Below are 27,895 nucleotides of genomic sequence, written 5' to 3' on the forward strand. Positions count from 1 at the left end.
TTTTCCATAGTTTTAGCCCTCTTAACCAAACTAAATTTTCTTTAAAAACATTTGTCCTTCACAAAACAAATCTTGTTTAACCCTTTACTATTTTGCCTTGGCTTTCTTTTTTTCTGTTTTGGGATAAAAATCTAATTTTACCTTGCAAAATCCTATCTCCTCCAAATGCATTTTCTTTTCCTTTTAATCTTTCTTACAAAAAAAAAAATCCTCAATTTACAACTTTTTTTGTCTCTCTTTCTTCTCTGGTTGCTAGCTTGTTCCTACTTTGTTTTCTTCCTTAGATTTTTCATTTTGAAACAGTACTTACAAAAGGTCTGAATACAGATGAAATTAACATTTTTCTCAATAAAATACTTTTCTTAAAAAAATGTTTCATCAACTTGGGCCTGGGGACTCCCTCCTGTAAACTCAGCAACTTGGGAGGCTAAGCCAGGAGGATCTCAAGTTTAAGGCCAGTCTCAGCAACTTAGCGAGGCCCTAAGCAACTTAGTGAGACCCTGTCTCCCAATAAAATATAAAAAAAGACCGGGGATGTGGCTCAGTGATAAAGTACCCCGGGTTCAATCCCCAGTACTAAAATCATAATAGTAATAATTTTTTTCATCAAAACACAGATTACTTAGTAATCTTACTTTCAGTGAAGACCCTGAAAGAAAGCACTCTTGAACTCTTTTTGGTTTATCTTTCTGTGTGTGGGGGAGGCGGGGTACTGAGGATCTGACCCAGGGCCCCCTGCATGCTAGGCTAACACTCTACCACTGAGCTCCATCCCCAGCCTTTTTCTATTTCTTATTTAGAGGCAAGGTCTTGCTAAGTTGCCCAGGCTGGCCTCGAACTAGAGATCCTCCTGCCTCGGCCCCCTGAATAATCGGGGTTACAGGTGTGGGCCTCTGTGCCTACATACCAACATGTTCTTCCCCACCTTTTTTTTTTAACTGGTGCATAATAGTTGCACATACTGATGGGATTGTTGTTACATACTCACACACGCACACCAGTATCGCTCCCCAGAACTCCCCCTCCCTCTCCACCTGCCACCCCCTGTTCCCTCTCCTCTATGATCTCCCTTTGATTTTTCTGAGATCTGCCCCCACCTTTCTTTCCCTTTTTCTTCCCTATCTTAGAGAAAACACAGACCCTGGACCTTTTGAGTCTCACTTGTTTCCCTTAATTCGATGGCTGCTAGTTCCAGCCATTTTCCTCTGCAAACACTATAATCTCATTTTTATTTGTGGCTGAATAAAACTCCATTGTGTGCGCAATGAACCCCATGTTCTCTATCTGTTCATACGACGATGGACCCCTAGTCTGGCTGCTCTTGTGAATTGTGCTGCTATAAACATGGGTCTGCGGGTGTCACTATAGTTCAATGACTTTATTTCTTCAGGATGGGGGTACAGTTGGGTCAGAAAGTTGTTACATGCCTAACCCTTTGGGAAGCCTCCCTACTGATTTCCACCGCGGTTGTACTAACTTACAGTCCCGCCAAGAGTGTAAATGGGTTCCTTTCTCTCCACGTCCTCGCCAGCACTTATGATCACTCGTTTTCTTGATGACCACCATTCCCACCAATAGGAGATGAGATCTCAGTGTAGTTTGGATTTGCATCTGATTGCTAATGATGTTGAATCCTTTTCATGTATTTGTTGGCTGTTTGTACTTTTGAAAAAGTGTCTGTTTAATTCACTTTCCCCTTTATTAATAGGGTTATTGATTTTTTTCGGTGTAACGTTTCTTTGAGTTCTTTATTTATTCTAGATATCAATCCTGTTAAAAGAGGAGCTGGCAGAGATTTTCTCCCGTTACGTGTGTTCCTTACCTTTCTAGTTGTTCCCTGGGTTGTGTAGAAGTTTTTAATTGGACGTTGTCCCTCTGATTAACTCTTGGTGTTATTTCCTGAGCTTTAGGGGTCCTATCGAGAAAGTCATGCCCTGTACCTAAAGCTGCAGTGTTGAGCCTGGGTTTTCTTCTCGGACTTGCATAGTTTCTGGTCTAAGTAGGAATTTTCAGATCCATTCTGAGTTGACTTTTGTGCAGGGTGAGAGAGAAGCGTCCAGATTCCTTTTTTCTACATGATAACTGTGGAACCAGTTTTCTCAGTACCCTTTGTTACAAAGGCTGTTTTTCCTCCACAGTCTGTTTGGGTGTCTTTGTCTAAGATCAGTTGATGGCGTCCATGTGGGCTGGTCTCCTGTCTTCTGTTCCGCATCCTGGGTCTCCGTGTCTGTTTTTTATGCCGGTGCCACACAGTTCTTGTTACCATAGCTCTGGGGTATAATTGCTTTGGATATTCTGGGTCATTTATTCTTCCAAATGGATTTTTTAAATAAATATATATATATATTTTAAAATTTTAAATTATATACACATATATATTTTTTAGTTGTTGATGGACCTTCATTTTATTCATTTATTCATATGTGGTGCTGAGAATCAAACCCTGTGCCTCACACATGCTAGGCAAGCGCTCTACCACCGAGCCACGTCCCCAGCCCATTCTAATGAATTTTAGGACTGTTTTTCTAGTTCTGTGAAGGATGTTGTTGGTATTTTGATGGGGGTTGCATTGAATCTGTATCCATATCAACATCTTATGAAAACATATTTAATAAATGCAAACATAACACACTAACACACACACACACACACATACACACACACACATATTCCTCTTTTGGACTTTAAGAAGCCAAGAGTAATTGAATTTGTATTTAGCAATTGATGTAAAGACATCCATACTAAATGCTGAAAAGTATTTTAACTTACAAATTACTCAGATGTTTATTTCTACTACATATGTTTATAAACACTTGTTTTATATACTTACTGGATTTATTCATGAAAACTGAGATATCAGACAGCATAGTCAACACTTTTAATTTTTTTTTTTTTTTTTTTTTTTTTTTTTGTCAAAAGAAAAATGTCTGTCGTCCCAGCAGCTGGGGAGGCTGAGGCAAGAGGATCACAAGTTCAAAGCCAGCCTCAGCAACTTAGTGAGGCACTAAGCAACTCAGTGAGACCCTGTCTCTAAATAAAATACAAAATAGGGCTGGGGATGGGGCTCAGGGGTCGAGCACCCCCGAGTTCAATCCCTGGTACCAAAAAAAAAAAAGAAAAATGCTAACAGTTTTTGTACTGGAAACATAGAAAGCAATGATCATTCCATTTTAAACGTCTCACAGAAATAACCCTAACCTGATTAGCCAATGACCGAGGCAAAATGCATGCTAACAATTCTGAAGACATCTTTATTTTTATCTTGCCAATAAATTTAAATGAACTATTTGTGAGATTGACTTACATTAAACTTCCTACAGATTTAAGGGCAGGACACGGGCCAAAAACCCATCCTTGCTGACTGCGTCTGTAGTTATCTTAGAGATTATCTTCAGGTATTTACAAGAAGTTTTTTAAGTCAGGCAAGCTGATGAAACAAGAACATCAACTGAAACATGCAGAACCCCAAGGTGACTTCACCAGGGAAAGGCTGTAAGATGTTATCATGAGCTCATTAAGAAAGCGCAGGAGAGCCAGGTAGGGTGGCACACACCTGTCATCCCAGAGGCTCAGAGGCTGAGGCAGGAGGATTGCAGGTTCAAGGTCAGCCTCAACAACTTAGTGAGGCCTTGAGCAACTTAGTGAGACGTTGTCTCAAAATAAAAAAAAATGGGCTAGGGGTGTGACTCAGTGGTTAAGCCCTGCTGGGTTTAACCCCTTATAATCCCCCACCTCCCCCAAAAAAAGTGCAGGAGAAAACTGTACCCAGAAAAACCCAGAGTGGTTGCAGGGATTCCCACTGAATCTACTACTCGGCAGCTTATACTGATGGTTTGGTTTTGGGTTTTGTGGTACTGGGGATTGAACCCAGGGGCACTTTACCACAAAGCTACATCCCCAGCCCTCTTTATTTATTATTTTGAGACAGGGTCTCACTAAGTTGCTGAGGCTGGCCTCGAACTTGGGGTCCTCCCGACTCAGCCTTCTGAGGAGCTGGGATTACAGGTGTGGGCCACCTTGGTTGGCTACTGATGGGTTTTGGTTAAATTCTGTCCAGCACTCTCTCCAGGACCCCTTTTGTGAGAGGCTGATCGGGTGGCTGGAGCAGGAGTGGGTGATTGGGAGAGGCTTTGGGTCACGATGGGCTGCTCATGGGCCTTCCTTCCCAGAGCGTCATCAATGGGCCCAAAACCTCCGAACACGGAGGGATGTTGGGTAGCTGGAGGTGCAGAGTGGCTACTTCCTGTGAAGGTCCTTCCAACCCAGGAAAAGGGTGTGTTCTTCTGATGAGGTTTCCTCAGAGACCACTTGACACTCTGGGTCAATTACCCTGACACCTGCATTGAGACCTGAGTCACCTTGGGTCACCCAAAATGGGTGGAGGGAGAAATTGTCTCTTTTCCTTTGGAGTCTGGGGACCCTTGAGTCGATGACTGTGTCACAGAACTGTTGCTGAAGCCATCGAGTCCCCTAGTGTCTGTGGAGTCAGCTGTCATCACCACAAACTCATAACCCAGTGTGTAGAAGAGAGAGCACCGAGAGTGAGGGGGACCCACCTTCACAACGCACGTGGCTTTCACGTCCCCAGGGGGAGTCCCCAAGGTCTGTCCCCACAGCAGAACAACACGCAGGCAGGAAACACCTGAGAGGGTGCACACAGGTAACCCGGAGGTCCTGTCAGAGGGCCAAGCAGCTCTCTGTCCTCTCTCACACACGGCTGATCCTGGGGGGCAGCTGGACCAGGCAGGCCCTGCCCCTCCTTCATCCGAGTCCGCCCCCAGGACGGGGCTGGGGGGACTGGAGTGGTTCCTCCTTCACCCAGGGGCTCCTTTCCTCGGCACATACCCTGACCCCTCCTTGGCTGTCGGGAATCGCTCAGATCTATCAAAGTCATGTCCTCGGTCCTCCATTGGAGGAGGGAGGATGTGGCCTCTGTGACGGGTCGCAGGGACCCGTCAGTCAGTCCCATTGCGGTTGCCATCTTATTACCGATAACTTGTTGGTCATCACAGGCTTCTGACCCCAGGTGTGCGTGGATCCCCAGCCCGTCAAGTGACAAGGCTGCGTCAGTGGGCTCCAGCTGGGTGCCCTCCCATTCGGTTCAGTTCATTTCCGACCCTCCCTACCTGGGGACGGACTGTCCCTCTCTCCATTTCAGATGCCAGGCACAAGCCCCAGGCTCTTTTTTTTTTCTTTTTTTTTTGGTACTGAAGATTGAACCCAATCCTGAGCCACCTCCCTAACCCTTTTTATGTTTGGTGTTGTTGTGTGTTTGTTTTGTTTTTTAAGATAAGATCTCATTAAGTTGCTGAGGCTGGACTCCAACTTGGGATCCTCCTGCCTCAGCCTCCCATGTTGCTGGGATGACAGGCGTGTGCCACCATGCCTGGCAATGCCAGGTTCTTTTACCTGTGCTTCTGACCCACTGCCTGTAAACTGGGGTTCCTGCAACCCCCCTCCTTGGGTTCACTTGGTTTGGTAGAGCGACTCACAGACCTCGAAGAAAACCGTGGATTTACCAATTTATTGTAAAGGACATACAGAGGATACTGAGGAGGCCCAGATGGAAGAGGCGCAGAGCACCAGGTGTGGAGGCAGGGGAGAGGGCTCTCTCCAGGTGCCACCCTAGGAATCCTCACAGGTTTGGTTAGCTAACCCTGTTCCCTAGGGCTTTTACGGAGGCTTTATTACATAAGCATGATGGATTGAATCTTTGGCCACTGCTGATCAGTTTGACCTTCAAAGTCTCTCCCCTTCCTGGAGGTTGGGGAGTGACAGGGTGAGGCTGAAAGTCCCAGCCGACTAATCCACTTGGTCTTTCCAGTGACCAGCCGCCCCCCCCCCGGCCCCCCCCGCCCCCCCCCCCCCCCCCCCCCCCCCCCCGCCGCCTTGAGGCTCCCTTGGGGCAGCCAGCCATCAATCAACTCAGCAGCCTAGAAAAAGACACAAGCTTTGCTGATTCCAAGGATCTGAGGACTGTCTGCCAGGACACAGGAGGAAGGCCAGAGGCGTAGTTTGCAATAGCATGCTTCCCATTTAGCTGTTCATGTACTGAAACTATTTTAGCCCTTCTGTTTGTTTATTGAGCTATTACTACATTCCTGGGACGGAATCGTGTATTGTAAAATACACCATTCAAAAACTCACTTTCACTTAATAGACAGAGATATTATTTCCATTTTACAGGCAAGAAAAACGGGAACTTCAAAGGAGTAACAGAGCCAAGGTCACACAGCTAGTAAGTGGCAGAGCATAGCTTTAAATATTGCTTGACCCACAAAACCTATTTTCAATCTCTCTCTCTCTCTCTCTCTCTCTCTCTCTCTCTCTCTCGATCTCTTTCTCTCTCTCCTTTTTTTTGTACTGGGGATTGAACCCACAGGCACTTTACCACTGAGCTATGTCCCCAGCCCTTTTTAATTTTATTTTGAGACAGGGGCTCATTAAGTGGTTGAGGGTAGCCTCAAACTTGTGATCTTCCTGCCTCAGCCTCCTGAGTCACTGGGATAAACCTATTCTCTTAACTGCTCTTCTAGATGCCTCTTTCATCTGTGAGGAGGGCAAATAAGAACTATAAACAAAATTACAGAAGATATATTTAGGTACCCAAGAGAGCCCCTGGCTCTCGTGCACTTTAACTAGTCATTTGCATAAAAATAATTATTATGTCTTAATTAGAGAGTGTTCTTGTCTAGTTATAAAAAAATGGCTCCCCTAAGTTCATTGAGCATTTAGTTGAAGATATTCAGTTGAAATTAAATGTAATTAAGCGTTTCCATTCATTTAAATAGCCTTCCCCAATATCAGCTCCTCATAAAACCAGATGAATAAGATATTCTGAATATATATATTTTAAAGCCCAACAACCAGAAGTCTTTATAACTTCATTAGACTGTTTTCTGTTGCAAGAACACAGCACCACAGGCTGGGTGAGTTATAAAGGAAGGAGGTTTGTTTGGGCTCACAGTTCAGGTCCAAGCTAAAGGGTTGTGTCTGGTGGTGTCTAGAAGATTCCCAAGGTGATTCCCAAGGTGGAGACAGGGGACACAGGTGTGTGTCCTCTGGCCTCTCTCCCTATCAAGCCACCAGGATTCATACCTCATGTTTTTCATAAGAATGACGATAACATTAATAGTACTGATGCCGACAGTAACGATGACAGGTGCTGGTCACGTGCTGGCCACCACCCGGGCATTCTCCTACATCCCCATGTATGAGAAAGCAGGCTCAGAGCTCAGACGTGGAAGCAAGTTCAAGGCCAGCCCAAGGCTCAAGGTGGGAAAACTAGACCCTTTTCCCCTCCACTGCTGGGGATGGAACCCAGGGCCTGGCACCTGGTAGGCAAGTGTCCCACCACTGAGCCACGTCCCGACCTTGACAGAGACTTGGTGCCAAGAGTCACAAAGTCACACTGCCTAGTGGCACAGATACCATGGGGGAGACACCAGGACAATTTAGCAAGCCAGGGGCAACTGGATTCAAATCCAGATCTGTCCAGTGCCAAAGCGCTGACGGCGGTGAGCAAGTCCTGCCCGGGGCTGGAGAGCGCTTGCAGTCAGAGTCACGTTTAGGATGCAAATACTTGGACTTTCTGTGCATGGAGGAGCATCAGGAGGGAATCAACGTTCATTCGAGCAAGGGAGAGAAATATTATGGATTATTCTCCTTACAAACAATACATTTTAGAAAATTTAGAAATGCAAATAAGCATCAGAAAATGATAATACCCTTAATTGCAAGTATCTTCTCATGAAAGTAAGCAAAATGCAGGTGGGTGGGTGGGCTGTGGTGTTTTGTGTCCAGCAGAGGGCGCCGTGTGGCCCAGCAGAGCGCCGTTTCTGTAAGTGACTGCGCTGGGAAACCGCCAGCTACCAGCGTCCTGCTTGGGTGGGAGCTGCTCTTGCAGATAAAGGATCCCGGGGCTGAGGGCGCGGTTCAGGGATGGGATGCGTGATGAGCATGCGCAAGGCCCCAGGCTCCGGAGTTTAAAAAGCTCCATACCCCAGGTAGCCGGGCGGGCGCAGTGGTGCACGCACCCCTATAATCCCAGCTTCTTGGGAGACTGGGGCAGGAGGATCGCGAGTTCAAAGCCAGCCTCAGCAATTTAGGAAAGCCCTGAGCAACTCAGACTCTGTATCAAAATAAAAATATAGAAAGGGTGGGGATGTATGTGGCTCAGTGGTTAAGCGCCCCCTGGGTTCAATCCCTGGTCCAGAAAAAAAAAAAAAAAATCCAGGTAGCTGCCCACCTGTTGGACCTTGACATCTGCCTCCCAATTTCATCATGAACCCGTCCTTGCTCTGTTCTTTCCACCAAAGAAGGAAATGGCAAGTCTCTGATTGCCCAGGGCCGTCCACGAGATTTCCGTAGGCCCGAGTCCTTTCATCTGTCATGTGAGCGTCCTCATGGCCACAGTTTGGAGGGAGATCAAACAGCTCGTTTTCATGATGAACTGCTATAAATATAACATCCGAAATGTGGGAAGCAACAATGATAGGAAAAGATGTTCCTTGTGACCTAAGTTACAAAAACAACAACAACAAAATTGGAAATGACTTCTGTATGAAGCCGATGGGGGGTGGGTCAGGAAACGGTGACATCGATTCCAAGGTGGAGAAGTGTGCAGCCTCGTGAAGGCCTCAGTAAGGGACCCAGGTGTGGCTCGGTGGCAGAGCGCTTGCCTGGCCTGCTCCAGCCTCCCGCGTTCCCTGCCCAGCACTGAAGTAATGGGAATGCAGAGCCCTCTCCACATGAACAGGGAAAGAGTCCCAAATTCTCATGAAAGCCGACCCTGACACAGAGGGATCAAGAGCAAGTAGTTCACACGGATTCTGCAACACAGACTCCAGATGGGCCCTCTGAAGGGGTGACGGAGGGAACTGCCCTTTGTTGAGGGTGGCTGCTGGGATGTCTGAATTCTCGCGGCACTGCTGGCCTGCCCCACAGGCTGGCAAAATAAGCTTTAAGGACCAGAGAGAAAGTTCTCAGGAAAGAGCGGCAGGGATGGGCAGTTGGAATTTGGGGCTGGCAAATGTAGAAGTGGTTAAGAATGGGATGTTGGAGCCGGGTATGGTGGCGCAGGCCTACGATCCCAGCACCTCAGGAGGCTGAGGCAGGAGGATTGCAAGATCAAGGCCAGCCTCAGCAATTTAGCAAAGCCCCTACTAAGCAACTTAGTGAGTCACTGTCTCAAAATAAAAAAATAAAAAGGGCTGAGGTTGTAGCTCAGTGGTAAAGTGTCCCTGGGTTCATCCCCAGTATCCCAAAGACTTTATGCTAGAGGTCATCAAAACAAATCCTGGATATCATTTTTGCCTCGTTGGTAGTTTGGCGTTAATTTGATGAGGAAAGGTGAAATGTTTCTCTTTTTTTAATTACTGACTTTTTAAAAAATAACATAAGCACACCACTTGGAAAATAGAATAAAATTTCTAAGGAGTCATACAGGATAAACATTGCAGTCTGTTAAACTTGTTCTCAATTCTTAGAGTTCAAGTAAATGAGATTCACCCTGGTTTCTGTTAAGAGAGGTCCTAGAACGAATAGAAATTGGAACAATTGGGATAGTAATATATTTCAAAAGTCTTAAAAATAAGTACATCCGCTGATTCAAATTCTGTTTAGGGGTCAGGCACAGTAGTGCACACCTGTCATCCCAGCAGCTCAGGAGGCTGAGGAAGGAGGATCACAAGTTCCAAACCAGCCTCAGCAATTTAATGAGGCCCTGAGCAACTCAGTGAAACACTGTCTCTAAATAAAATAAAAAATAGGGTTGGGGGCTTGGCTCAGTGGCTCAGTGCCCCTGGGTTCAATCCCCAGTACACACACACACACACACACCAGTCTATTTAGGGAAATCTTAGGAAACTATGTGAAAACAAAAATTCTGACTTAAAGATGTTTAAGGAAGTGTTACTTGTAACTGCTAAACCACCCAAATAGGGAAGATTGCTGGGCTACAAGTGTAAAGAGAGCGGGGTTAACATTTTTGTCTCTTCTATTCCCTGACCTAGAGGTCAGTCCTGGTCAAGTAACGACTTCTCTGACACCAGTAGATACAGATATGGAAATAAGGATTAAAGTTAGGCAGAAACACACACATATGCGCACACACAGGGAATTATGCTTTCCTACCCTGTTACCCCACTCAGTGTTGCTTAAGGGAGATACTCCATGAACAGTGTCTGGCACACAGTAGATCCTCAATAAAATGTAGCTGTGATCAAGGAATCATGGTTCATGCATGAGATACAATATATGTGTGCCAGAGGGCTATACATGTAATGAAAAGGCTCGGGGTGTCAGAGGCCAATCCCCAGAGGCAAAAAAAGTAACAGGTGGGGCTGGGAATGTAGGTTGGTGATGGAGCAATTGTATGTATGGGGCCCTGACACCACAAAACAAAAAAAAAAAAAAAAAAAAAAAAGAGAGAAAGAAATTAAAATGGAAAAATGATTATTTATAAATCAAATTAATGCAGGGCATGATGGCATGTGCCTGTTGAGGCCAGCCTGGGCACCTTAGTGAGACCCTATCTCAAAACAAAAAAGGAGTGGGACTGGGTGGGGTGGCGGGCATCTGTCATTCCAGCAGCTGGCGAGGCTGAGGCAGGAGGATCCCAAGTTCCAAGCCAGCCTCAGAAATTTAATGAGGCCCTAAGCAACTAAGCGAGACCCTAACTCAAAATAAAAAATAAAAAGGGCTGGGGATGTAGCTCAGTGGGAGAGCACCCCTAGGTTCAATCCTCAGTACCAGAAAATAAATAAATTAATAATTGGGTTCATTTTTTAAAAATTGGTATCTTGATATAATGCCCAGGCTAGTCTCACACTTGTGGGCTAAAGGTATCCAGATCTCTGATCCTCCTGTCTCAGCCTCCCAGGTGACTGGGAGTATAGGTATGTGCTACCACACCCAACATAAATTCTTTTTTTTTTTTTTGTACTGGAGATTGAGCCCAGGGGCACTTTATTACTGAGCTGCATCACCAGTCCTTTTATTTTATTTTGAGACAAGGCCTTACCAAGTTGCTAAGGCTGGCCTCCAACCTGCCATCCTCCTGCCTCAGCCTCTCCAGTAGCTGGCATTACAGGCTGCACAACCACACCCAGCTAAGCTTAAAATTCTTGGGTGCGATCCCAGCTAAGAGTTCAAGAGAGAGACTGAGACGTGGAGAGACGGAAACAGAGAGCAAACCCCAGGCAGAAAGGGGGACAAACAGAAATGGGTACTGGGAAGTAGGACTAGAGGACATTTGCTTTCCTCTGGTCTGAACTACTGAACCCCTCCCTTTCCTCTGAAGCTCCAGAACATTCTACCTGCTCTGGACAGAGGTGCCCTCGGTCAGAACGCAGGCGAAGCCTTTAACCAGCGCCTCAATCTCAGTGGCATTGCTGAGGCCCGGTGTGAACAGCTCAGGTCCCCAGAAGCCTGAGGCTGGGATTCCTGTCCTCATGACTTAGGGGGCGTGTTCTGGGGAGAACTCCTAAAAGGGTGGGGAAAAGGTCAAGGGAGGGGTGCGTGGTCAGAGGCGGTCTGGGCTCCACCGAACAGTCTGCCCACCTCCCCGGGGTGTCCAACATGCTCTGGTTAACCACAGTGACCCCCAGTGACCCCGGCTTGTGTTTCCTGTCACCTCTTGGTGTGCACATGGAGCCAAGGTAAAGTGAGGTGTGGGTTGGTGGGAGGGGTCCCTTGAGCTTTCTTGGACTCATATTTGGCCCAGTTTAGGTGGTTCCAGCTCTCTGGAAACACTACTTTCATTTCCCTCTCGGGGCACATATTAGAACAATTTCCTGTGAATACACTGGGAGTTTGGCTTGGTTTTTAGGTACTGAAGATTGAACCCAGGGATGCATTCCCACTGAGCTATAAACCCAGCCCTTTTTATTCTTTTCTTTTGAGACAAGGTCTCGCTAAGTTGCTGAGGCTGGTCTGGAACTCATGATCCTCCTGCCTCAGCCTCCCCAGCCGCTGGGATGACAGGCCCGAGTGGCTGAACCTGGCCACCCCACCCCCATGCCTCCCACCCAAGCCAGGAGACACCCGACTTGGGTGGGAGATGTGGAGAAGAGAAGGCCTCGTCTTCCTAGGCTAATGGAAGGGGGAGGCAGGGTGGGCAGCTCTCCTCTGTGCCCAGCATGCCAGAAGGCTGAGGAAGACCAGGAAGTAGGATAGGTGATGGGTAGATAAAGAATAGATACACCCATGATAGATAGTGTCTAGACGGCTCAGGATAGAGAGAGGTGGATGGAGACAGAGGAGGAGGGACGGTAGGGGTACATGAGAAGGAGAAGGAGAGAGCACTCCCTCGTAGTAGGATGTTAAGTAGTAAATGTAAAAGGAATGACAGAAATCTGAAAACACACAGCGTGGTCATAGTTGATTTAGGCAGAAGCAGCCGTGAGCTAAAACCGGTGGGGAGAGACTGTGGGGAATACTGGATATTGGCTTGTCCTCCAGATATTTCCCCCAATGTACTTATTAGTGCCAAATGGGGGGAAAATGATTAAGTAGGGTGGAGAAATTTGTCAGACCAACTTGGTGTCTGGATGAAAATTAAGGTCCCCAGTGATGGGGAGGGCTGACGTCACATGCCCCTCACACGATGTGCCAGGAAGACCCAGCCTTGTATCTGGCGTTGCTGCCAGGAAAACACAGCCAGGCTTCAATGGAGCGAGGATGAGGGCGTCCTACTGAACAAAAGGCCGAACTCCTCAAGATCACGAGGGCTAGAGGCCTGATCTGGATTGAAGTTACCCATAACCCCATACCCCGTTTCCCCCAGGCTTACTGGGCTGCAGGTAGGACTGAGCGGATGTGTTTAGGAAATCTGAGCATCACTTAGGGAGTTAGAGAACGATGCACATTCAGCCTGGAGACACACTCCTGTAATTCCAGCCTCTTGGGAGGCTGAGGCAGGAGGATCGCGAGTTCCAAGCCAGCCTCAGCAATTTACTGAGGACCTAAGCAACTTAGCAAGAACCTGTCTCTAAATAAAATATAAAAAAGGCATGGGGATGTGGCTCAGGGGTTAAGTGCCCCTGGGTTCAATCCTCAGGACCAAAAAGAAAAAGAAAAAAAAATGCAGTTTCAGGGCCTATCCCTGTGAGTCACCATCCCAGGACATTCTGGCATGAAAGCATGATCATCCATGGAGGAACGTCATCTCAGAGACTTTAGCAATCCTCCCTCGGGTCCTGACCTTCACTCTCTTTCTCTCTGCCTGCAGGGTGACACTGTATGCCGAGTTCCTTCCCATGAAAGCCAGGGCCAAGTGTATTTTGCTGATTGAGGTAAGGAGGGTGGGGGATGGGCCTCGAGAAGAGGCTGGCTCTCTGGCAGGTGATTCACAGGTGTCCTGAGACAGGGGACAAAGGAAAAGGACTTTAAAAAAATTAACAGACTCAGTATGAGAAGACTCAGATGGACCACCCCTCACGTCGATTCCGACGGGCTGTTCTTCAGTCTGGACACACTCTTTGATTGACAGGAAAATTAAATCAACTGTCCCTTTAAAAAAAAATGGTGGCAGTCAGGTGGTATGTCCTTATTCAATTGGAAATGGCTTTTACCTAAGAATAGGCGTTGAATGACACCTTGAACGGAGGAACTCCTGTCCCCGCTCTTATCATCACCCGCCACCTCTGGTTTTCCCCAGACCGGTACATATCTTGTGAATGATCTCTGTCCTTGGTCACCCCCATGGGCCAGCCAGTCCCACCTGCCCTCCTGCTTCCTGGGCTTATGACCCATTTCCAACCAGGACCTGAAGGATCTCAGGGCAAACACACGGCTTTCCAACAGCCCTCCACACAGGGGCAAAGGGATTAATTGGCCTCTGCTGGACACGGACGTCCACGGTATTGACTGTGAAGCACCTGGGACCTCCTCTGTCACTGTGACCCCAATGACAGCGTTGGTCATGTGACCCCACAGGCCAGATTATCCATCCTGGCAGCATGCGCTCCTGACCAGCTGGGGTGGGAGTCAGCTGGTCTACACTGGATCAACCAGTTGTTTAAATAGAGAAATGCATCTGGGTCCCCCTGATCCTGGGCTCCAACTAGCCCTTGTCACCTAACACCCTGTTTCTCTCAGGATCCCTCAGAGCTTCCCACGATCCAGCAGCTAAAGCGTTCTAAGTTGCTGAGGCTGGCCTCGAACTTGTGATCCTCTTGCCTCAGCCTTCGGAGGAGTTGCTGAATGACAGGGGTGCACACCACTGAGCCGGTTAAGGACCAGGTGTTTGTAGTTGTAGAGGGGTTCCAGCAAGGGACAGTAATGAAGGCACCCTTTATTACTGCAGTGTGTCACTACCCAGGGCCTGTAAGGACCAAGGGACAGAGTAGTTAACAGCCCAGAGAGTTGTTTGGTGAAGGCTCTGGAGAGGGGCCGTGACCCCCTGAGGGGTGCAGCCAGCCCTGCAGGGAGGGGGCCAGAGGAGTGAGGGGGCCTCAGCCTCTCTCCTGCCCTCCCGCCCTCCCTCTCCTGGAGGCTCCCTGGGGGCTGCACTCAGGGAAGACTGCGGATGGCATTGGGGCAAAGAGGTGCGCAGTGACTTGCAGAGACATGGAGCGATCCCACAGGGAGGGACCAGCCCATCCTGTGCAGGATGCTGGACACCACATAGCAAGGGGGGTGGACGGACCCAACAACAGAACAGCGTTCCGTGTGTGGCACTCTGTGCGCAGCAGCAGCATGCACAATAGCTGAGACACAGAAGCCAGGCACACGTCCATCCGTGGATGCCAAAGAGGAAAAATGTGGTCCATCCACACAGGAGGTTTTTTTTTTTTTTTGGTACCAGGGGTTGAACTCAGGGGCGCTTATCCACTGAGCCACATCCCCAGCCCTTTTTCGCATTTTTATTTAGAGACAGGGTCTCACTGAGTTGCATAGGGCTTTGGTAAGTTGCTGAGGTTGGCCTCGAGCTTGCAATCCTCCTGCCTCAGCCTCCTGAGCCGCTGAGATGACAGGTGTGTGCCACCGCACCCAGCCTAATAGGATATTATTCAGTCTTAAAAAGGAAGGAGATTCTGATGTGTGCTACAACTTAGATGAACCTTGAGGACATGACGCTCGGTGAAGTAAGCCAGACACAAGTAGACAAATATTGTATGATTCCACTTCGATGAGTAGTTAGACTAGGCAAAGTCATAATAAAATAGTGAGCGTGGGGCTGGTGGGAGGGCCAGGAGTTCCTGTTTCATGGATATAAAGTTTTTGTTTTACAAGATGGAAAGAGTTCTGGAGACAGACGGTGCATTGGTTGTACAGTTTGAAAGTATTTCATAAAACTGAGCCAACTCTTAAAAATGGTTACAACGGGAAATTTTATATTACAAGTATTTTGCAAAAAATAAAAAGGGGGTGGGGACCCTAAACCCAAAACCTCTCAATGCGCCCACTGTCATTTTGACATCACATAATACTGAGCGTATTACCTGCTCAGCCTGAGCTGCTAAGCTGCGCGTCCCGCAGGATATGCAAATGTCATGCAAATGCCATGCAAATATCATCGGTGTGGGCAGGACCCTCGGAAGATGGACAGCCCGACGGCCCTAGCCCAGCCCTCTGGACCGCAGAAAAAGGTGGCCATCCTGACCTTGCTGACCCCAGGGACCCCCTCCCCACCCCACGACTGACCCCGATTCTCCCGTGCCAGGTCTTCTGGGCCCTCGGGACGGTGTTCGAGGTCATCCTGGCGGTGTTCGTGATGCCCAGTCTGGGCTGGCGTTGGCTGCTCATCCTGTCGGCCGTCCCGCTCCTCCTCTTTGCCGTTCTGTGCTTCGTAGGTATCTTTAGGAGATCTCCTTCCCTGCCTCGCACTTGACTGTATTTTGGTGGAAAGCCGGTGGAGGACAGCACCAAGACCACCTTTAAAATTTGTTTTTTGAAATCGGGAAATGAGATAAGGGAACAAGGCCTGAGGTAGCCATAGATTTCCTCCAGACAGACACTAATGGGGTGCTCTCCTGGAAGACACCTGGGGTTAGAGGAATACACTGGCCCCATCATTGCCAGATCCACACTTAACAGTGACCATAGGGTTCATTGGAATTCTTAAGCTATAAGTGACTGACACCTAATTCACACTGGCTTGAGTAAAACAAAGGGGTAGATGCATGACAGGATTAAATATCTAGCTTCAGGCATGGCTGGATCCAGGAGTTCAAATTAGCTCTGCATAAACCACACCCTATGGTGAGATCAAGCTACACACTCCCATTTCATGCACAAAGCACTTTACTACCAGTGGGGTCTCAAAATAAGCCGATAGATTAACAGATCTCATATGTATGGTAAATGCTACAATAATTCATGGAAACAACAATGGGTATTAATGATACTGAGTTTAACTGTGTGGCCATCTCTGTGCCAGGCCCTCTACATGTATACTTATTCCTCCCTGTAACCACAGGAGGCAGGACTGATGAACCTCTACATTAACTAGGGGGGCAGATAAAGCCCTCAAACTTTGTAGCTTAACACAATAGAAGTTTATTTCTCACTAACATACCAGTTGAGAATGAGCGTTCTGGATGGCCAGTGGGATTCTAGACCCAGGTTTTCTTTGTAGCTTGGGGCTCTGCCATCTTCCAGGGCTTTGGAGTCTTCTACGTGCAGATAATAGACAGAGAAGGGAAAGTGGAGATTGCATGCTTGATTCTTGGACAATCCTGGCCCTGGGATAGTTTACTTACATGCTATTGGATAAAAGAAAGTCACATGGTCTCACCTAGCTGCAAAGGAAGCTGGGAAATGTAGTCCATGGCTGGGTGGCCACATCCAATGATAATTCTGCACTTTGTTAAAGGAAGCAGTGAACTTTAGTGGGCATTGGCTAATCTCTGCCACAACCCACTTTACAGCTGAGGAAACTGAGTCCCAGAGAGTCCAGTGGACTTGTCAAAGGACCTACAACAAGTAAACAGTGGAACTCAAATCTGAGCTAGATTTTATGACTGTGCTTTCTCTGCTATACCTGTTGCTTGGCAGGTTACCATGGCTTCATTTGACAGAAATGGGTTGATCTGGTCACTTGGAGTTGGCACTCCATTAGGCTTTTTCTCTCTCTTTCTCTGAGTTTGCAAGATGATGCTCAACACAGATGAGATAGTTTCTTGAGAATTGGGGGTGACATTTTTGATGGTGGTCACAATTTAATTCAGCCCTCCCAGCGCCAAATAGTAATAGGAGGTGACAGTAATAACTCCAGTAATCCAGGGGGCTCCAAGCCACACATTTTGCATAGATTATCCCATTTAGTGCTCTCAGCAACCTTATGTGGTTGGATCTATTATGACCCCCATTTTATGGGGGAGGAAATGGAAGAACAGAGAGATCAAGGCATTGCACAGGATCACACAGCTCAGAAAATAGCAGAGTCAGCATTTGAAGCCAGGTCTGTGGCTCCGGAGTCCCCAGCTTGGCGACCCCACCCTCAATGAGAGCCAGGGGCTGGGAAGTTCCACCCTCACCAGCCATGCCTGGGTCTCCTGTCCCTGCAGTGGCTGCCAGAGAGCGCGCGGTATGACGTGCTATCCGGAAACCAGGAAAAGGCCATTGCTACCTTAAAGAGGATAGCGACCGAGAACGGAGCACCCATGCCACTGGGGAAGCTCATCATCTCCAGACAGGTCAGTGCCTGGACCCCCGGCCCGGGGCATGCGTGTCTGTGTGCGTGCAGGGGAGCGTGTACACGGGGACACTATGTGCGCATGTCCATGTGTGGGCAGGCATGTGAGAGAGCGCATGTATACAGGGTGGGGTCTGCACATGCGTGTGCGTGTGTGTGCGCGTGCACATGGAGTAGGGGGGTGGTGCAGAGGCAGGATCTGCAAGGAGAATTTGGCAACTTCAATCTGTGTATCCTCTGCCAAGTTCTAAAAATGCTACGTGGACAGGTTAGCCCATTGTAGGAGGTGCCATCTGCTGATGGTCCTGTAACTGCCTCTGCTTGGGGTCTGCCTTTCAGGACTGATGAAGTCCTGCTAGTAATGTGATTGATGGGCCACAGTTGTGCAGTAAGATCATTATATGCTGGGGATGTGGGGGATGTGGTAGAGTGCTTGCCCAGCACGTGCAAGGCCCTGGGTCTTATCCCCAGCACTAAATAATAATAAGAAGAATAAAAAGCTGGACACAGTGTGCATGTCTGTAATCCCAGCAGCTCTGGAGGCTGAGGCAGGAGGATCACAGGTTGGAGTCCAGCCTCAGAAACTCAGTGAGAACCTGTCTTGAAATAAAAAGAGCTGGGATGTGGCTCGATGGTAGAGTACCCTTGAGTTCAATCCCCAATACTGCAAAATAATAATAATAATAATAACAACAACAACAATAATTTATTACAAAGATATTTTTATTTGTGAAGACAGGGCTTGTAGGTGAACTAAGTGACCTATTATCTGGAGGGCTGTTTTCATTGTTAGCATGTTTAAATAACAAGCATTTCTCAAACTGCTCCTAGGAAAAACATGTACATGAACTACATCAAAGAAGAGCATAATCGCGGTCCTAGAATGTTTTTAAGGGAACATTGTAAAGCAAGGACTTGATAAGTTCTTGGATACTGATAAATCATAAATCTCATGACATTGGCAAATAGGTCATTTAGCTCATCTGTCTTTCGGAGGATTGTCCTGTGGTGGGTTGGCTTGTAGGTACCTTATTGTCACCTTGACCTAGAGCTAGCTTTGGAGGAGGAAGTGTGTGTGTGTGTGTGTGTGTGTGTGTATGCATGCATGCACGTGCGTGCATGTGCATGAAATGCCTGCACACCCTTGGAGTAGATTCCCACACCTGGGTCCATGGGACTCCCTGAGGGACCTCATGGCGTCCCAGTTGGAGGGGGTTGAGGCTGGCGGCAGTCGGTTGAGTCCTGGGTCCTCAGCATGATTGTCCTGCCCACAGAAGCTCCCTCCCAGCACTGGGGTGTACACAGGGGTCAGGCCACCAGCCAGAGCCCCACACAGCTGGAGGGGGGGGACAGTAAACCACGTGTCCTTGTCTTGAAACAGGAAGACCGAGGCAGGATGAAAGATCTTTTCACACCGCATTTTAGATGGACAACCTTGTTGCTGTGGTTTATATGGTAAGAGCTGCATGGCGACTGCTTTGGCCCTCCTGCACCACCAACTGGGCCTGGAATTGGCTTTTGTATTAATGTGATGCACAGAGAATGCCTCCATCGCAGGCAGCAGATCTTGTTTTTGTTTTTGGCTTGGTTTTGGTTCCAGAGCCTGAACCCAGGGTGCTTAAACACTGAGCCACATCCTCAGCACCTTTTATATTTTATTTAGAGCCAGCGTCTCATCCAAGTTGCTCAAGGCCTTGCTAAGTTGCCGAGGCTGGCTTTGAACTTGGATCCTCCTGCCTCAGTCTCCTGAGCCACTGGGATTATAAGCGTGTGCCACCACGCCAGGCTCAAACTCGATATCTTTTAAAAGGAAATTTTATTTTTTAAACAAGGGCTGGAGGAATAGCTCAGTGGTAGATCTCTTGCCTAGCAAGGTTAGGCCCTGGGTGAAATCTTTAGTACTACAAAAAAACGGGTAAAAAACATTTTATATATCTGTTTTGAAGGAAAACACCTTAATTGCAGGCCATAGATAAAAGGTACTATCAAAGTTAAATATAGTAAGCTGGGCACGGTGGCACAGATCTGTCATCCCAGTGGCTCAGGAGGCTGAGGCAGGAGGATTGCAAGTTCAAAGCCAGCCCCAGCAACTCAGTGAGGCCCTAAGCAACTTTATGAAACTCTGTCTCAAAATAAAAAAGGGCTGGGGATATGGCTCAGTGATTAAGTGCCCCTGGATTCATTCCTCAGTGCAAAAAAAAAAAAAAAGTTAAATATGGTAAAAAGCAACTATGTTGAGCTTTGAAGCAAGGAGCCTCTATATTTAAGAGACAGAGACTGGGGGGCAGTGGAGATGTTATGGATGTATCCGCCCACACACAGGACTGGGATGTAATCAAAAGAATCTAAAGAAAATTTAAAAGAGGATTTTCTACAATAAGAGTTAATAAACCAGGCACCCTGGTGCACGCCTGTCATCCCAGTGGCTGGGGAGGCTGAGGCAGGAGGATCTTGAATTCAAAGCCAGCCTCAGCAACAGCGAGGCACTAAGCAATTCAGTGAGACCCTGTCTCTAAATAAAGTACAAAATAGGGATGGGATGGGGCTCAGTGGTCCAGTGCCCCTTGGTTCAATCCCTGGTACCCCCCCCCAAAAAAAAAAAGTTAATATGCATGATCTGTTAGTGTTCTCTCTGACTCCATTGCCTTGGGTACCACTGGTGGTACACGGTCCATAGTTTGAGAACCAGGATTTGGTCAACATGACCATTCTTGGAACTTCCAGTTCTGACTCTGTTCAGTTTTTCTTAAACAACAACCATAAGAAGGGGCCTGATCGGGGAGATGTCTGCAGAGAGCAATGATCTGAATCAACTTTCAGCCATCCTGTCAGCTAGCTTTGTACCAAGTCGTGAGCATCATGGCATCAACGGTGTGGAAAACCGGTTCAGGCTTCACGTGCTTTTTTAAACCAGTCCCCAGCTTTCCTACCCACCTTTGAGCACTGCTGTCATGATTAGCAGGGCAGTGTCCCCTCAGTGGCCAGTTACAGAGGAGAGGAGAAAAAACTCAATAATACACAGAACCAGGGTCCAGCCGCCCCCACACTGAGCTGAATCCATTCACCAAGCCCATGCAAATGTGGAGGAAGCCAGATTTTTCAGGGGGTTGGCTGGAGTGGAGAGCACCTCCCTATTCAGCAGGTAGCCAGTGGGTAGACAGCCCTGGGGGGAGGCGTGTGTCTGGGGTATGATGCTGCTGACCTTTCAAAGGACACAGCATCAATTCCTTGGATGACATCACCTGCTTGCTTGGTACCTGTCATCTTCCTGCTCAGGGTCTTCAGGAAGGCACTCAAAGACTCAGCATGGTCCACAGACGCCCCCTAAGTGGGTGGACGCGGATCCTTCCCAAGGGTGTGGGAGGAGAGGTCTTGGTGCCCTGCTGAGCTCTTCACCTCCTTGCTCTCTCCTGGCAGGTTTTCCAATGCCTTCTCTTACTACGGCTTAGTTCTTCTCACCACAGAGCTTTTCCAGGCCGGAGACGTCTGCAGCAGTGAGTACTGAGATTTCCTCACCAGTCCCCCTCCCCTGCCCCGGGCCCCAGCAGGCGCACGCTGGCACCCGCTCCCACGCACACCAGTGGCTGTCCTCTATCAGCCTGGCCTGGCACAAACTGTGGCCTCCAAGATACTGCAGAGAAACCCAGATTGTTATTGAAAGCTTGGTCCTTGTCCCCATTGCCAATCCAGTAATGAGGACACTGTTTTGAGAAAAAGGAAAAAGAAGTTTTATTGCTTTGTTAGCCAAGGAGAAACCAGGGGGACTCTGCAGCAGAGGCTGTGATTCTGCCCAGAGAGGAACAGGGGTGTTTTGTGTTTGTTTGTTTGTTTGTTTTTTAAAGAGATGATTCATTCTCTGTAATTCACTTGTTAATTTGGGAGATGGGCATTTCTGAGACCTTCTGATGCACTCCCAAGTCTGAATTCCTTTGTTCCCAAGGTGAGGTGCTCTTGCGCTCAAGGACACGGAACTCTGCCTTGGATGGGGAGGAAAGGCGACCCTGTTTTCAGGGAGATTAGGGACAGGGAAAGATTCGGTAGCAGTAGAGAGTGTGGAAGAGAAAGTAACAGGTCTTTTAAAAAATAAATTGCAAGCCAGGCGCGCCTGCATCCCAGAGGCTCCAGAGACTGAGGCAGGAGGATCGCGAGTTCAAAGCCAGCCTCAGCAACAGCGAGGCACTAAGCAACTCAGTGAGACCCTGTCTCTAAATAAAATACAAAATAGGGCTGGGGATGGGGCTCAGTGGCGGAGTGCCCCTGGGTTCAATCCTGGACACCCCAAAAAAGTATTAAAAATAAATAAGTGGCAGTGGCAGAGCAGCAAGGGCTATATTCAGTGCATAAGGTGGACCACCATTACCAGGTGATCTGGTCATGATGGAGCCAACATTTACAGTCTCATTTTAGGTCAGGGTGGGGGTCCTGAGGTTAGCACATCAACGTTTTAGTTTATTTTAATAGACAGCAATTCATGAATCTGGCAGTGCCAGTGGTTTGGGCTTCGCTAAAGGGATACAAGGAGAAAACTTTTATAAGTGTCAGAAAACCAAATGGCAACAAATTTAAGTTTCAAATGTAACTGGGGGAGTAGGAATGTGACTCTATTAGGATTCCAGCTTAGCATGCCTGAGGCCCTCCGTTCAATTTTTGGCAACACACACACACACACACACACACACACACAATTTTTGTTTTTTTAAATAAAATAAAGATCTAATTGCTGAGCATGGTGGCACACATCTGCAATCCCAGCGACTCAGGAGGCTGGGGCAGGAGGATCACACGTTGGAGGCCAGCCTCAGTAATTTATGGAGGTCCTAGGCAACTTAGTAAGACCTTATCTTTGAAAAACACAAAAGGACCGGGAATGTGGCTCAGTGGTAAAGTGCCCCTGTGTTTAATCCCCAGTAACAAAACTAAGAATGAAAAAGATCTAATCGGCTTTTCTTGGTGTAGAGTTGGGGAAAACCCCATTCCCTAAAACAGAAAGGGTGTCCTGATGGACAGTGCCCAGGAGGAGAGCCCTGGGGTAGAAGAGGGCTGAGAGATCCAAAAATGGAATGGAAAGCAGATTAGTTGTCTAAAGTCACTTTCCCGAGAGGGTTAAACCCGGGGAACGTCCTTGTCAGGTCCCCTAGGCCCTTTCTTATTGGCTGCTGTGACTCCAGCTTTGGCAAAACCGACCCCTTTCAAAGTTCAGTTTGATTCTAAGCGGTCAGGTCAGCGGGGGCTGGGGCCGGGGGCAGGGGCCAGGGGCAGGTGCAGGGGGCAGGTGCTGGGGGCTGGTGCAGGGGGCAGGTGCGGGAGGGGGATCATCTGTGGATGCTAGCTGCCTTTTGCACCCCACCTTGGCACCAAAAATAAAAATAAAAAAAGATCTAATTGGCTTTTATTAGCTCTGCAGAAAAGCCTTTATCAGAGTTGTTGCCAGAGGCCTGAGTCCAGGGGTCCCAACTAATCAGGTCTGGCTGCTTGCTCCCCAAAACCAAGCAGGAAAAACTCATGGTGGAAAGAAGGAGAAGAACTTGGATCAGTGTGGTCACGTTGGGAGAGCAAAGTGCAACCCTGCAGTTCAGCCCTGAGCTTTAGTTTAAATAGAGGAAGAACTGGGTCAGGGCGAGAGGTCTCGTCATTAAGCTGCCTTAATTATTCATTAATTATGTTCTGGCGGACTGTTCTCAGTTCTGGTTCTGAAGGAGGCTCTTTGTCCCTTGGGAGGGAGGGCGATTCCCACTTGCTGCTAGAGGCTCACCTGGCCCTGGAAGGGGCGGGTTCCCTGTCCATGATACCATCGCCCTGGCTGGGAGGTGGCTTTTACAGTGGGCTCATGTCCCCGTGAGACGAGGACTGAAGACTTTTAGGCGCCCCTTCAGGGTCTGAAGCAGGAGGCCATGAGTCTTGCCTGGTCTTGATGGGGGACCAGGTGAGTTAGGGGAACCCAGGGCTGACCCGCCTTGTTGTGCTAGTTTCTAGCTGCGAGCTGCTTAAGGGATCTGACAGGTTGACAGCTGAGCAGGTGACACAGCTTAAGGTAATAAAGGGGAGGACACAAAGGAAGGGGAGACGCCAAATTTCCTCCTGATTTTAGTCATCAGGGGCATCAGCTCTGCTTTTACCAAGTGTTACTGGCCTGACTCTGGGGATGGAATAAATCGGGACCAGCCAAAACTCAACAGGACTCTCCCTGTCCCCCTCTTTCCCTAGTCTCCAGCCGCAAGAAGGCTGTAGAAGCCAAGTGCAGTCTGGCCTGCGAGTACCTGAGTGAGGAGGACTACATGGACCTGCTGTGGACCACCCTGTCTGAGTTCCCAGGTGAGGGCCCTAGGCCGGGTGAGGCCGGGCAGGGACGCCTGAGACCATGGCATCCGCTCAGCTGGGGGCCCACCTCTGCCACCCAGAAGCAAGTCCCCGTTTGTAGGGAAGCCAGGGATTTTTTTTTTTCAACCCTTAGCTACAAGCAGTCAAGAACTGTGATGGACTGAGATTTTTTTAAAGGGGTGGAGATTTTGCTTCTTGGCAGGGAGGTCCTGGGTTCCATCCCCAGCACTGGGGAAAAAAGAAAAAAAAAGAAAGAAATTCTTTGAAGCCTGACGGGGTAAGCTGCCCAGATTCTTGCATGCTAGCAGAAGACACGAATCTCCTGGAAGAAAGCAACATGAGTGACACATTGTATCATTTCCTCTTGCCCCAAGTCCCACGCCCATGATGAAGAAGAGCCAATAGGATATATATATATATATATATATATATAGAGAGAGAGAGAGAGAGAGAGAGAGAGAGAGAGAGAGAGAGAGAGAGCAATACATGCAATCGATTTGCAACATGGCTGAGTGTGTGAGTCCATTTGTCATTACTGTAACAAACTACCGGAGACTGGATACTTTATAAAGAGGTCTATTTAGCTCAAGGTTCTGGAGCTTAAGTACCAGGTACCAGCATTGGATTGGCTTTGGTGGGTGATATGACAGTGGTGGAAGCACATGAGAGAGGGAGAGATGACATAGCAAGACAAGAAGCAAAAGGCACTGGGCAGGGGCAGTAGCAGCTTCCCACTGGACCCCACTCCTCAAGGTCCCGCCACCTCTCAACATCACCACACTGAGGACCAAGCTCCCAACAAAGAACCTTTGGGGGACACGTTCAAACCATATTCCAAACATAGCCTTGAGGAACCCCAAGCTTAGGAAACCCAAATCTTTTATAATGGGCTTCTGGATGTCTGTCCATCCTTTGCTCCAAAGGGAGACATCATCTTTATTATATTACTTAGTGAACGTAGCTGCCCTCTGCACCACAAGGAGACAATACCTGTACCTTCCAAGGCTGTTTGCTGTATACAGCAACCTTGCAATGACGGTGTGAAATAATAGTCAACTTTGAAACCAGGGCTCTGCTCCTGAGATATGCAGAGATACAAGAGACCCAGGGAGAATTGCCCACCAACACCAGGAAGATGGGAAAGGACAGAGGGGCGTCCGAAATGCAAAACGGCACATGATGCAAAGGTTAGGTATCTTTTTTCCTTGAAGAGGAATGGTAATTGCAACACTAAGAATATCAACTTTTTTTTTTTTTAAGTACCAGGGATTGAACTCAGGGGCACTTAACCACTGAGCCACATCCCAGCCCTATTTTGCATTTTATTTAGAGACAGGGTCTCACTGAGTTGCTCAGGGCCTTGCTATTGCTGAGGCTGGCTTTGAACTCGAGATCCTCCTGCCTCGGCCTCCCAAGCCTCTGGGATGACAGGTGTGCGCCACCACAAATACTTACTGTAAACCAGGAATGGTGCCAAATGCTTTAGTATACGAGCTCAGTCATCTTGTGAAGTAGTATAATTAATCCCATTTTACGAGGGAAGATGCTGAGACTTGGAAAAGTGATGAAACTTGGCCAGTGTAGTGGGGATGGTTCCTACAGCTTACGTCGACCAGTCCCTGCATCTCTGTACCTCAGTGAAAAGCCTCCGTATCTGAAAGGGGGCAGCTGGAAGAGCAGAGTTGATGCCCAGGAGCAGCCTTCCAACAGTGACCGCAGGGCTTGGGGTATAAACACCCGGCTGCCTTGCCCACCAGGCAGGAGGGTCCAGGGGGCGTGTCCTGCTGGCTCCCAGGTCCTCCGGTGGAACTCGGCTCTGATGGCCGGGCACGGGAGTGACCTGCTTGAAACACGACCTTCTTGGTCATCTTCCCTCATCCCACTGCCCACGGTCCTCCTGGTGCTTGTGTGAACAACCTCCTGAGTCTGCCCCTGGCACCTGCATCCTTGTCCCACCGTCCACTTCTGGGAAGACCCAGCCAGGACGCTGAGTGTCCCACAGCTGGCAAAGCTAAGAACTGGGTCCCTGCGCAGGGTCCAGAGTCTAACCCTGCGACGCCCTCACTTTCCTAAAACCCTTTCCGCATAGAGCATAATAGGTAAGATTAAAGGCTCACGGGTTAAGGCTCAGCCCTGCCAACCACCATTTCTGTGACGTTCAGTGTGTGACATTTCCATAACCTTAAGCACTCACCGTTCTTGTGATTTCTCTCTGAAATGCAGATTCTTCTTTCCTTATTTATTGTTTTATATGTTTTTTTTTATTCATTGACACATCCTAACCTCCTAGCATAGTTCCTGACCACAGTAAACACCCTATTAATCAACTATTGAATGTAAAAAATGGGATTATTGGTAGTGTTTATTTAGAGAGCTCTTTAGATGATTAAATATGATAATAGATCTAACAAGAAGTATTTCCCCCAAATAGAATCATTAGTAGTAATAACAATCACTATGCAATATGGCCTCTACTGATTTAGGAAAGGTAGGGTTTTTGGGGTGGGTTTTAGTTTTTAGTCTCATTTAGCAGTTGAAGAATCTGAGGTTCAGAGAAGACCAGGGACTAGCCCAAGAACACAGGGCAAGTTAAGAGACAGATGCGGTCTTAGAACGGGGTGTTTCTTACTCCCAGCCTGAGCATGCTGCTGCCTGGATTCAGTGAACGTTACCATTCCAGTTCTCTTTGGCACCTGTATTACTTACCTATTGTCATGCCACAAAGTGTCACAAAGTTTAGTGGCTTACAACACCACACTTATTATCTCACAGTCGCTTGAGTGGGTCAGGAGTCTGGGGGTCGTGGCTTCCTTTGGGTCCTCTGCTTTGGCCCATCTCCCACTGCTGCAGTTAAGGAGCCGGCCAGGGCCTGTGGTCTCATCTGAAAGCCCAACTGATGGTCATTGAAATCCTCCAGGGTTGCTGGACGGAAGGCCTGAGTTCCTCCCTGGCTGCTGTCTGGAGGTCACCTCCAGTTCTTTGCCAGGTCACCTTCTGCATCACACCAAGGACGTTAGAAGAGCCCGGGGAGAGAGGGGACGGGGGATGCCGGCAAGACGGAAGCCAGTCTTGGGAACCCTAACCCGAGCAGTGACCCCCCCTCCCCTCTTCTGTCCTTAGAAGCGAGCCACTAGCTCTGGACCACTCTCACGGGGAGGGGAGGACCAGGGTGTGCATGGCAGGGAGGGTCATTGGGATCCACAGCAGAGGCTGCCCACCATGCCCCTGCTCCCGGCAGGCGTCCTGGTGACTCTGTGGATCATCGACCGCCTGGGCCGCAAGAAGACCATGGCCCTGTGCTTCGCCATCTTCTCCTTCTGTAGCCTCCTGCTGTCCATCTGTGTCGGGAGGTGAGTTCCCAGAGGGAGGCTCACGGCTGCCCGGCAGCTGCCCAGCGCACCAGGCTCGAGGCTGGGGACTGTGACAGGGGTGAGGGCAGCAGGGACCTTTACCCCGGATTTGCTCTGAGAGCATCAAATCCAGGCTTTCCCCTCCTCTCCCAGTGAGATCACGCACAGAGCTGTCACACTTACGCAGGGATTCAGAGCGTCCGTTGGTTCAATGGAACTGACCCCGTTTCAAGTAGACCCAGTCTGATAATTGGGCATATCTCCATTTTCCCAAATCCCAACAACCTCAGCCTCTAGAAGCGATCGGTGCCTTCTCTTGACCTGAGAGAGCCCAGACCAAGCCCCAGGAGGAATCTATGGACCATGGAAAGCCGGGCGAGATGCAGCTTGGACCAGGAAATGTTGGCATTCCGGGACATGGAGTGGGACCATCGAGGGTCGGGAATCAGGATTGTCCTATAAATACTGAATACCCGTGTCCGTTCCCTGGCTCAGCCGGCTCCTGGCTCCACTCCTGACCCCCTAAGTTCCTCTCTGGGCTGATTATTAGTATCCAGTCTCGCCCCCCAAACCGGGCACTATAGAT

At 48.5% G+C, this 27,895-nt stretch overlaps 1 protein-coding gene across 1 annotated transcript in view; it reads left to right on the forward strand.

Annotated features, from left to right (window-relative positions):
* Svop (SV2 related protein) overlaps nucleotides 1–27,895 on the forward strand; it is an 82,731-nt gene that overhangs the window by 49,338 nt on the left and 5,498 nt on the right. The window contains exons 7-13 of the mRNA XM_027923387.2: nucleotides 13,232–13,295; nucleotides 15,668–15,793; nucleotides 17,514–17,642; nucleotides 19,023–19,096; nucleotides 21,059–21,135; nucleotides 23,846–23,953; nucleotides 27,198–27,309. Coding sequence (XP_027779188.1) covers nucleotides 13,232–13,295; nucleotides 15,668–15,793; nucleotides 17,514–17,642; nucleotides 19,023–19,096; nucleotides 21,059–21,135; nucleotides 23,846–23,953; nucleotides 27,198–27,309 — 690 coding nt within the window. The remainder of the gene's footprint in view (nucleotides 1–13,231; nucleotides 13,296–15,667; nucleotides 15,794–17,513; nucleotides 17,643–19,022; nucleotides 19,097–21,058; nucleotides 21,136–23,845; nucleotides 23,954–27,197; nucleotides 27,310–27,895) is intronic.

The sequence above is a fragment of the Marmota flaviventris genome, chromosome 1, assembly GCF_047511675.1.
Source record: "Marmota flaviventris isolate mMarFla1 chromosome 1, mMarFla1.hap1, whole genome shotgun sequence".
NCBI lineage: Eukaryota > Metazoa > Chordata > Mammalia > Rodentia > Sciuridae > Marmota > Marmota flaviventris.